Source organism: Bombina bombina, chromosome 6 (assembly GCF_027579735.1).
Source record: "Bombina bombina isolate aBomBom1 chromosome 6, aBomBom1.pri, whole genome shotgun sequence".
NCBI classification, from domain to species: Eukaryota; Metazoa; Chordata; class Amphibia; order Anura; family Bombinatoridae; genus Bombina; species Bombina bombina.
The window spans coordinates 372,023,510-372,036,033 of NC_069504.1; the positions used below are offsets into that span (position 1 = coordinate 372,023,510).

Consider the following 12,524-nt stretch of genomic DNA (forward strand, 5'->3'; position numbering starts at 1 on the left):
ATGTGTTTCATACCTAGCAGAAATAATCCATTATATGCAAGTTAGCAATATATTTTTTGTACACTAATGTGTTAATCCAGTTTTATACAGTGTTTTCCAACAATATGTCTGAAACTCTGCTTATAAGGAGATTACAGTTTCAACAAATGTTTCTCAGTATTCTATTGTGAATAGGAATATCAGGTATACCTTTATATACAGTGTATATATATATATATATATATATATATATACACACACATATACATACATACACACTATATATATATATATATATATTTTTTTTTTTTTTTTAAACAAGTGACAATGTTATGTTGTAAAATGTAGTAAAATATTAAAATAAAAAACGAGATGACACAAAGATTAAAAAGCAGAACATTTTATTGCATTTAACAGTAAAACCAAAAGGCACGCCCAGCGCAGCCTGCTATTGTACTGTATAATGTGCCACGGTAGAAAAAATTAAAATATATTTTGTTTCATAAAAAAAAAAAAAAATACAAAAATATTTGCACTCATAAAGCATAATGTACATAATGCATGGATAATTTCTTGGCAAGATACGGTATATGTATTAAAATCGTAAATACAAAATATGCTCAGAAAGAACACTGCATCTGATGAAGCTGTGACAATTATTACAAAATGTATTACTGCTTGTCGTCCTGTCTAGTGAGGCAGCTAAAACAAATCATATAAAAAATGAATTGAGGTATTTAGGTAGCTTATCCAATATGTCAGTTTTAATAAATAATAGCACATGCTCCCTATACAAATGAAGTAGCTAATTTTTATGTTGTTATATGTCTGCACGTGTGCAAGTATCATAGTTATTAGCTTATGTGATGTCAGCACTTAAAGGGACATGAAACACAATTTTTTGATTTCATGATTACAATAGAGCATGTGATTTTAAACAACTTTCCAATTTACTTCTATTATCAAATTTGCTTCATTCTCTCGGAATCCTTTGTTGAAGGAGCAGCTGTGCACTACTAGGAGGCAAGCTGAACACATATAGTGAACCAATGAAAAGAGGCATTTATGTTCAACCAACAATCAGCAGCTAGCTCCCAGTAATGCTTTGCTGCTCCTTAACCCAGCGATTTTCAACCAGTGTGTCGTGAGAGATCCTCAGGTGTGCCGCGGCAGACTGACAATAGTGTGACATATTTTTTTTAATTTGTTGCTTGTTTTTTACTCCGGACGTTTTTTTTAATTTTGAGTGAGATGATCAGTCATTGTGGCGAACATTGCATAGGAATGCAGCCTTCCCCCCTACCACAGCACACGGCTGCCCATGCAATACATTCTCAGGTCTCTGTAACCTTATGTCTGTCAATGGCTCCTCCTGCAGGCACCGCACCGAGACCCTCTGCCTGCATTAAATGACTGCTCAGGCTTTCATTTAATGCGGGCAAAGAGTCTCGGTGCGGTGCCTGCAGGAGGAGCCATTGACAGACATAAGGTTACAGAGACCTGAAAATGTATTGCCTTTGCACGAAGATTCAAATACAAAAGCCACCGATAATAATTCAGCGCCTTCCTTTACTTCTACGAACGCTCCCATAACAACTGCAGCCTTTTCCGATCCGAAGTTAAAAACAGTTATCCTTCGCCTGCTCTCGCTGAGCTGCACTAGCAACTCTCGCAAGACCCCTGACTGACTGTGCTAGATGCCAAGCAGCGGGAGGAGGGTGGTGTGTTTTTACCATGGTGACAGCTTATAGGTACTGTCTGGTCTAAAAGAGTAGAATATGATGACAGTGCTGCAGCAGGGCCAGAGTCTGCTTTGATGCAGGTATGTGGCAAACTAAGCGACTGCATTGCTATTGTGTGATCTGAGTGGATGTTGCATGATATTAAAGATGTGTCTGCAAAAATGTTGGTGACAAAGGGTCGCCAGCGGTCAAAACCAGAGATCCCATCTAAATTCTGTTGTTGACATGTGACTTGCTGAGAAACTACAGTAGGAGGAGAGATGATGTTTGATAAAGAGCAAAAGCACATGAACAGATTGTAGGCTTCCCTTAGACTGGGTGAAAATCAAGGGTGTGGGCAACCACTGGCTGGAGCAGGGTAGTTGCACCCCATAAACTAAACACCGGTAGCCATGCAGGCCCCTTTAACCCACATACAAACTTTGTCTATGGCTTAAAGTGAAGGTAAACTCACCCTAATTTAGATCTAGTATAACATTCTTTTTTTAAAATAAGTTTCATTCATCAATTGTTATATATGTGTGTATATATTAAGTTATCGCCGTTATAAACTATGCCTAAACTATCCACTAATTTAGCCCGTCTATTTTTTTTTATTTTCTGTGTATGTCACGTTTTTTCCCCAACCAAGTGAAACTCTGGCCGTTAGGCGGCCGTCACTCGATATCATCCGCCCCTTGTTTTATATGCGCATGCGTAATTTATTTAGATTCAGAATTAATGCCAAGAGCGCACCCGTTTGATTTCGCGCATGCGCAGTAGAAAATATTGCCCAGCGATTATGCGCGTTGAAAAGCAGTATCGCGATTTGCGCATGCGCATTGCAATCTGAGATTGTGAACGCACCTTTGTGACATATAGAGAGCGGGTGGGACCGCTGAAGACGTCACACAATGAAGAAGGAGGAAGTAGGGATGGGGAGGAGTTGGGTTCCAAACGGTAGGGAATTAGTAATGTATTTTTTATTAAAACTATGGCAGCAATATTTAAACAAAGTTAGCGACTACATGCATGAGAAAATGATAAATGGGAGGTTGTATTCAAGAAAGAAAAACTTTACCTTCACTTTAAAGGGGCTTGCATGTCCACTGGTGTTTAGCTTATGGGGTGCAACTACCCTGCTCCATCCAGTGGTTGCCCCCACCCTTGATTTTCACCCACTTGTCTGTGGCTTAAAGGGGCCTGCATGGCCAATGGTGTTTAGCTTATGGCGTGCAACTACCCTGCTCTATCCAGTGGTTGCCCCCACCCTTGATTTTCACACATTTTGCCCAGTCTAAGGGTAGCCTACAATCTGCTCATATGCTTTGGCTCTTTGCTGACTTGGTTTTGGGTGCTTGGAGTTGGCTTTGTGTTGAGGATCAGTCCCTACCCCGGGCACAAATGCCCCCTGCAGGATGAGGCGCTCAGGATCCTGGGGTATCTGGCATGTCTTGGGTGTAGTCCTGTCCCTGCAAGGTAAATGCTGGATTTTTTTTAACTTTGCACATTTAATGACATTTCTGTTACTATACTCTGTGCAGTTAAATGTTGTGTCCTTTAAATATGAAATGTAATTCTGGATATTATAATATTGTTATATTCCTAATGTAAAGTATTCATCATATACCAGAACTGCAGTCTATGTATGTGTGTGTATATATATGTGTGAGTGTGTGTGTATGTATGTGCGTGTGTATATGTGTGTGTCTGTGTGTGTGTGTGTGTATGTATGCATGTGTATATGTGTGTGTGTGTGTGTATGTGCGTGTGTATATGTGTGTGTGTGTATGTATGCATGTGTATATGTATGTGCGTGTATGTATGTGCGTGTGTATGTATGTGCGTGTGTATATGTGTGTATGTGTGTGTGTATGTATGCATGTGTATATGTATGTGTGTGTGTGTGTATGTATATGTGTGTGTGTGTGTGTGTGTATGTATGCATGTGTATGTATGCATGTGTATATGTGTGTGTGTGTATGTATGTGCATGTGTATATGTGTGTGTGTGTGTGTGTGTATGCATGTGTATATGTGTGAGTGTGTGTGTGTGTGTGTATGTACGTGCATGTGTATATGTGTGTGTGTGTGTATGTATGCATGTGTATATGTGTGAGTGTGTGTGTATGTATGTGCATGTGTGTGTGTGTGTGTGTGTATGTATGCAAGTTTTGTTTATTGTTCGTGTTTCCTCACTACTGTTGTTGTTGTTCACTTTGGTGAACCACTGTACTGTATTTTTGTAATAACTAATTTTTTTCTTCATGGTTCATTTTTGTTTTTTGCACTTGTTGCTGTTTTGATGGTTTTTGTTCTCAGTGATATTTTCATTGTTCTTATTGTGCCTCTGGCCTTGTAATGACTGTCATGCTAATAAAGATTAATTTATTTGAATTGATCAAAATGTACTAAATGTATATATATATATATATATATATATATATATATATATATATATATACATATATACACACACACACACACTGTATTAGGCTACAATGTGTGATTTTGTAAAATTTTGTGATGTAAAAAAAATGTGCCACGGCAAAAAAAAAGGTTGAAAATCACTGCCTAGCATACCTTGGTATCCTAATGATACCGAGAGAACAAAGCAAATTAGAAAGTTGTTTAAAAGCACAAAAAAATAATAATAATAATCACATGTTCTATCTGATGTATGAAAGCAGAATTTTGGGTTTAATGTCTCAAAGTTTGTATATGTTCCTAGCTACTTTGTATGAACTGATTCAACCCCTGAAATCCTCCAACTGCGATATACTCTCATACCAAATTTTAAATATGCCCAAAATGAGAATTTTAGAAAAAAAAAACTTTGCATGTCAGAGGGATAATGCTTCACATTGCAGGTTGACAAGATGTAGTATAATTGAGCGTATTCTGCTTTACATTGCTGCATACTACATTACAACAAAAATGCTTTGATGCAAATTTTATGGAAATTATCCTTCAAATGCATTAAGGTAGTTGTAGGGATATTGCACAAATGCAGAAAGAAGCGAAGACTATATATTAGGAATATGTTAATGTCAGGAACAGTTTAGGAGAGCTTACAAACCACTATGAAAGACCTTATGTTTGGTTTCATCACGAGATAGAAAAGTTAATATCAGTCAATATACAATGTCAAAACAGTTTCTGTGTTGTATCCCCTGCAACCGTTTAATACGCAATTGGTCAGTACCCATAAAATGAATTAAAAGCCCTAGCAAATTAAAATATCCCTGATAAAATCTGAGTGCTTGATCTAGTTAAAAGTGAATCTATGTGCCAGGGTAAATCAAATGGTCCCAGTGCAATGTGTGACAATAAGGGATAACATTATTCATTATAAAACTAAAGAATTTCATAATTCTTGTTAAGGATGTGCTTTACATAAATGCATGTGGTATATAACCTACATAATGAGCAGATAGTTTGTTATACAGACAAAGAATACCAAAGTATGTAACTTTTTCAGAATGAAGTTCATTGGCAAAGATCATCACAACATTTTCTGTACAGTGTATTTATAGTTGGAGAATTTTCAAGGATCTCCACAATTAAGTATTATTTTAACACATATTGGCATAAGTGTTGCTCAGATTGCCAAATGATTGTGCACTATTGTCTATTACATAGCAAACCTGAAGATGCTGATGTTTTGTTGCATGGTGATTCCACAATATAATACAGTAGGAGGTTGTCTTTCCTCAGACAGGCTGTAGACATGTTTATGTATATAGCTTTTTATAAAAATTAGTGTAAACAATTGATAGATTTTTCAGAAGTGAGCTATAAACACTGGTGGTCCTTCTATTTACACTCTGAAATGTCTAAAAAGTCACCATTCCTCCTTGTGTTTTCAAGGTCATTCTATCTTCCCTGCTCCCTTCTCTCCACGGTTGCAGTGTACATGGTAGCAGTGAGAGCAGACTCGTACAGGTGGCATGTTTCCAAAGGGAGGCAGAGATGCTGTGTACCCAGAGCAACGGGAACAGAATATCTGTAGAGGAAGAAAGAATAAAGATGGTAAGATACCATTGGTAATTTTGTTCCCCTTATCAATACTTCTGAAAACATTCACTAAACTTAATCAGGTCCCTTTCCAGTGCTGAAGGGATATGAAAACCACATTTTTTCTTTCATGATTCAGATAGATGTGCAAATAAAAAGATAAAAAGTGCAGCTGCCTCCAAGTATAAATTTAAAATCATTGCAATTTGAGGATGGAGCCTTGATGCTGCATGCTCCATGTCGGTGTAGTGATCGAACGCCCTGAATCTATCTCCCCCAGCTGCTAGCCACATACACTTGTGTCTCTGGAGGGTTATTCGTTTTGCTGTGACAGCCTGGCTTCTGCCTGCTCAAGCTGGAAGTCCATATTGGCTGAATTGGCCGCGGGAGTTTCCCGCAACTTGTTTTTAGTATCCCAGGTGCAGAGTACCCTGTCAAGTACAGAAGCGGTACTAAAGGCATATACTTACCTTCCAAGACAATACCGCATTAAAACAGCTTAACTACGCTTACGGATGAAGTAAGCTAGCAGGGATCCGTAAAGAGGACGCGTGATCGGAGGCTTGTGAACTACTGCTCTGTTCGAGGTCAGAAGGGTTCTTCGCGGAGGGATCCGAGTTGGACGAACCGACTTCACAGTGCGAATCTGCTGCCGACAAGGTTGAGGCGCCTGGTAAAAACCCAGGTTCCTATTTAAACCTTCACCCAAAAAGGTGAAGTCACCCATATTTCCTAAATAGCGTTTGTGAATAAATGCTTCCTGCTGTATTAACTCTGCAATTTGAATATGAATGGTATCTTCTCTGGCCTCATAACTCATTCTCGTTAATCAGGAAGGATTCCAGCAAAAGCTGAACATTCTATTGTTGAATTGCCGGTTTGGAGCTGACGCTTTAATTTGTTTGTCTATTTCTAGAGGAGTGATATTTTGGGGTTCAGAAATAAAAAGAAGACCTTCTTAGTGGTGCTCAATCTGTCTGAAATCCTGATTGGATAGAACGTCTGTGGAGGTTTATATAGAACTGGCTCTAGAGTGGTCTGTATAAAATGCTCAGACCATTCAAGGACGTCTAAATTTGTCTAATATACTGTATGAATATGTGGACACATTGTTGCATGAAAGAAGTATTTCTTTTCGTCACAGTACTTAAACTATTGATGTTGCAATAAGTTTTTTTGTGTATATAATGATTTTGCCATATTATGGTTGTCCCAAAAAACAAGACTTGCTAAAAAGTATTATTTTATTTTTTGCTCTGTTGTAGTAACCTCTCGTTACGCAATTTATTTTGCTAAGGCAAGGAATCTAAACCCTAAGTATCAGTGGGGGCTCTTGTGGTTCAAATCCATAAGCTGTGTTGCTGATAAACTTATAGAAGAGTAAGGGATTGGTAATATATGTATCTAAGAGAGTTATTCTGCTCTTTATTATCCTGCGCTTTTATTAAGCATATGTTATTCTTGAAGATATAAGCAACAAGGAGAATGGTTAATTATCTTATAAAACTAGCACCTAGATTATGAGTTTTGCGTTAAAGGCTATGCGGTGCTAACGAGCAGTTTTTGCTCACCGCTCACTTACATGCAGCGCTGATATTACAGGTTTTTACAAACACGTCGTTAAAAGACTAGAAGTGAGCGTTGAGCAAAATTTTGCTCATTACCGCACTCCAATACCAGCGCTGTTTAAGTCAGCGGTGAGCTGGTTGTACGTGCTCGTGCACGATTTCCCCATAGGAATCAACGGGGAGAGCCGGCTGAGAAAAAGTCTAACACCTGCCAAAAAGCAGCGTAAAACTCCTTAACGCAGACCCATTGATTCCTATGGGGAAATAAAAGTTATGTCTACACCTAACACGAACCCCGAGTCTAAACACCCCTAATCTTACACTTATTAACCCTAATCTGCCGCCCTCGACACCGCCGCCACCTGCATTATATTTATTAACCCCTAATTTGCCGCTCCGGACACCGCCGCCACCTACATTATAGTTATGAACCCCTAAACTGCTGCCCCCAACGTCGCCAACACCTACATTATTTTTATTAACCCCTAATCTGCCGCCCCCAATGTCGCCGCAACCTACCTACACTTTTTAACCCCTAATCTGCCGCTCCCAACGTCGCCGCCACTATAATAAACATATTAACCCCTAAACTGCCGCACTCCCACCTCGCAAACATTAGTTAAATATTTTTAACCCCTAATCTGCCGGCCCTAACATCGCCACCACCTACATTTATTAACCCCTAATCTGCTGCCCCTAACGTCGCCACTACTATATTAACGTTATTAACCCCTAAATCTAAGTCTAACCCTAACTTAAATATAATTTAAATAAATCTAAATAAAATTACTATCATTAACGAAATGATTCCTATTTAAAACTAAACACTTACCTATAAAATAAACCCTAAGCTAGCTATAATATAACTAATAGTTACATTGTAACTAGGTAGAATAGTTACTAAATAGTTATTAACTATTTAATAACTACCTAGCTAAAATAAATACAAAAGTACCTGTAAAATAAAACCTAACCTAAGTTACAATAACACCTAACACTACACTATAATTTAATAAATTAACTAAATGAAATACAATTAAATAAATTACATACAAGTACAACCCCCCCCACTAAATTACAGAAAATAATAAACAAATAACAGATATTTAAACTGTAAAATTACAGATATTTAAACTAATTACACCTTCTAATAGCCCTATTAAAATAAAAAAAAAACCTAGCCTAAACTAAACTACTAATAGCCCTTAAAAGGGCCTTTTGCGGGGCATTGCCCCAAAGTAATCAGCTCTTTTACCTGTAAAAAAAATAAAAAAAATACAAACAACCCCCCAACAGTAAAACCCACCACCCACACAACCAACCCCCCAAATAAAATACTATCTAAAAAAAACTAAGCTCCCCATTACCCTGAAAAGGGCATTTGGCTGGGCATTGCCCTTAAAATGGCAGTTAGCTCTTTTACCGCCCAAACCCTAACCTAAAATAAAACCCAGCAATACACCGTTAAAAAACCTAACACTAACCCCCTGAAGATCGACTTACTGGGAGACGTCTTCATCCAAGCCGGGCCGAAGTCCTCAACGAAGCCGGGAGAAGTCTTCATCCAAGCCGGGCGAAGTGGAACAGCCAATAGAATGCAAGCTCAATCCTATTGGCTGATTGCATCAGCCAATATGATTTTTTCTACCTTAATTCCGATTGGCTGATAGAATTCTATCAGCCAATCGGAATCTAAGGGACGCCATCTTGGATGGCGTCACTTAAAGGTACCTTCATTCGTCGTTAGTCCGTCGGCAGAAGACGATGCTCCGCGTCGGATGTTTTGAAGATGGACCAGCTCCGTGCCTAATGGATGAAGATAGAAGATGCCGTCTGGATGAAGACTTCTGCCCGTCTGGAGGACCACTTTGCCCGGCTTGGATGAAGACTTCTCCCGGCTTCGTTGAGGACTTCGGCCAGGCTTGGATGAAGATGCCTTCCAGTAAGTCGATCTTCAGGGGGTTAGTGTTAGGTGTTTTTAAGGGTGTATTGGTTGGGTTTTTTTTTTTAGGTTAGGGACTTTGGGCTGCAAAAGAGCTAACTGCCCTTTTAAGGGCAATGCCCATCCAAATGCCCTTTTCAGGGCAATGGGGAGCTTAGGTTTTTTTAGATAGTATTTTATTTGGGGGGTTGGTTGTGTGGGTGGTGGGTTTTACTGTTGGGGGGGTTGTTTGTAATTTTTTTTTTACAGGTAAAAGAGCTGATTACTTTGGGGCAATGCCCCACAAAAACATAATTTATGTAAGAACTTACCTGATAAATTCATTTCTTTCATATTAGCAAGAGTCCATGAGCTAGTGACGTATGGGATATACATTCCTACCAGGAGGGGCAAAGTTTCCCAAACCTCAAAATGCCTACAAATACACCCCTCACCACACCCACAAATCAGTTTAACGAATAGCCAAGAAGTGGGGTGATAAGAAAAAAGTGCGTAAGCATAAAAAATAAGGAATTGGAAAATAATTGTGCTTTATCATAACCACCACAAAAAAAAGGGGTGGGCCTCATGGACTCTTGCTAATATGAAAGAAATGAATTTATCAGGTAAGTTCTTACATAAATTATGTTTTCTTTCATGTAATTAGCAAGAGTCCATGAGCTAGTGATGTATGGGATAATGACTACCCAAGATGTGGATCTTTCCACGCAAGAGTCACTAGAGAGGGAGGGATAAAATAAAGACAGCCAATTCCTGCTGAAAATAATCCACACCCAAAATAAAGTTTAATGAAAAACATAAGCAGAAGATTCAAACTGAAACAGCTGCCTGAAGTACTTTTCTACCAAAAACTGCTTCAGAAGAAGAAAACACATCAAAATGGTAGAATTTAGTAAAAGTATGCAAAGAGGACCAAGTTGCTGCTTTGCAAATCTGATCAACCGAAGCTTCATTCCTAAACGCCCAGGAAGTAGAAACTGACCTAGTAGAATGAGCTGTAATCCTTTGAGGCGGAGTTGTACCCGACTCGACATAAGCATGATGAATTAAAGATTTCAACCAAGATGCCAAAGAAATGGCAGAGGCCTTCTGACCTTTCCTAGAACCGGAAAAGTTAACAAATAGACTAGAAGTCTTTCGGAAAGTCTTAGTAGCTTCAACATAATATTTCAAAGCTCTAACCACATCCAAAGAATGCAATGATTTCTCCTTAGAATTCTTAGGAGTAGGACATAATGAAGGAACCACAATCTCTCTACTAATGTTGTTGGAATTCACAACCTTAGGTAAAAATACAAAAGAAGTTCGCAACACTGCCTTATCCTGATGAAAAATCAAAAAAGGAGACTCACAAGAAAGAGCAGATAATTCAGAAACTCTTCTGGCAGAAGAGATGGCCAAAAGGAACAAAACTTTCCAAGAAAGTAATTTAATGTCCAATGAATGCATAGGTTCAAACGGAGGAGCTTGAAGAGCCCCCAGAACCTAATTCAAACTCCAAGGAGGAGAAATTGACTTAATAACAGGTTTTATACGCACCAAGGCTTGTACAAAACAATGAATATCAGGAAGATTAGCAATCTTTCTGTGAAAAAGAACAGAAAGAGCAGAGATTTTTCCTTTCAAGGAACTTGCAGACAAACCTTTATCCAAACCATCCTGAAGAAACTGTAAAATTCTTGGAATTCTAAAAGAATGCCAGGAAAACTGATGAGAAAGACAACAAGAAATATAAGTCTTCCAGACTCTATAATATATCTCCCTAGATACAGATTTACGAGCCTGTAACACAGTATTAATCACAGAGTCAGAGAAACCTCTTTGGCTAAGAATCAAGCGTTCAATCTCCATACCTTTAAATTTAAGGATTTGAGATCCTGATGGAAAAAAGGACCTTGAGACAGAAGGTCTGGTCTTAACGGAAGAGTCCACGGTTGGCAAGAAGCCATCCGGACAAGATCCGCATACCAAACCCTGTGAGGCCATGCTGGAGCTACCAGCAGAACAAACGAGCATTCCTTCAGAATTTTGGAGATCACTCTTGGAAGAAGAACTAGAGGCGGAAAGATATAGGCAGGATGATACTTCCAAGGAAGTGACAATGCATCCACTGCTTCCGCTTGAGGATCCCTGGATCTGGACAGATACCTGGGAAGTTTCTTGTTTAGATGAGAGGCCATCAGATCTATTTCTGGAAGCCCCCACATTTGAAAAAACGTAATCTGCCCCCTACCAGCACCTTCATGTGGACTTAGAAGCTGGCTTTGATTTTCTAGAAGGCTTGGATTTATTCCAGACTGGAGATGGTTTCCAAACTGATACCGCTCCTGAGGATGAAGGATCAGGTTTCTGTTCCTTGTTGTGACGAAAGGAACGAAAACGATTATTAGACCTGAATTTACCTTTAGATTTTTTATCCTGTGGTAAAAAAGTTCCTTTCCCTCCAGTAACAGTTGAAATAATAGAATCCAACTGAGAACCAAATAATTTATTACCCTGGAAAGAAAGGGAAAGCAGAGTAGACTTAGAAGACATATCAGCATTCCAAGTTTTAAGCCATAAAGCTCTTCTAGCTAAAATAGCTAGAGACATATACCTGACATCAACCCTAATGATATCAAGGATGGCATCACAAATAAAATTATTAGCATGTTGAAGAAGAATAATAATGCTATGAGAATTATGATCTGTGACTTGTTGCGCTAAAGCTTCCAACCAAAAAGTTGAAGCTGCAGCAGCATCCGCCAAAGATATAGCAGGTCTAAGAAGATTACCTGAAAACAAATAGGAAAATTGAATCCTTTCTAAGAAAAGCCTATCTAAAGGATCCTTAAAGGAAGTACCATCTGCCGTAGGAATCGTAGTACGCTTAGCAAGAGTAGAGACAGCCCCATCAACCTTAGGGATTTTGTCCCAAAACTCTAATCTGTCAGATGGCACAGGATATAATTGCTTAAAACATTTAGAGGGAGTGAATGAATTACCCAAATTATTCCATTCCCTGTAAATTACTTCAGAAATAGCACTAGGAACAGGAAAAACTTCTGGAATAACTACAGGAGATTTAAAAACCTTATCTAAACGTTTAGATTTAGTATCAAGAGGACCAGAATCCTCAATTTCTAAAGCAATTAGAACTTCTTTAAGTAAAGAACAAATAAATTCCATTTTAAATAAATATGAAGATTTATCAGCATCAACCTCTGAGACAGAATCCTCTGAACCAGAAGAACCATTATCAGAATCAGAATGATGATGTTCATTTAAAAATTCATCTGAACAATAAGAAGTTTTAAAA

General features: G+C 38.5%; 1 protein-coding gene across 1 annotated transcript in view; it reads right to left on the reverse strand.

Annotated features, from left to right (window-relative positions):
• Positions 1-363: 363 nt before the first annotated feature.
• LOC128662974 (lateral signaling target protein 2 homolog) overlaps positions 364-12,524 on the reverse strand; it is a 194,277-nt gene continuing 182,116 nt past the window's right edge. The window contains exon 13 of the mRNA XM_053717061.1: positions 364-5,705. Coding sequence (XP_053573036.1) covers positions 5,571-5,705 — 135 coding nt within the window. The 3' untranslated portion in view covers positions 364-5,570. The remainder of the gene's footprint in view (positions 5,706-12,524) is intronic.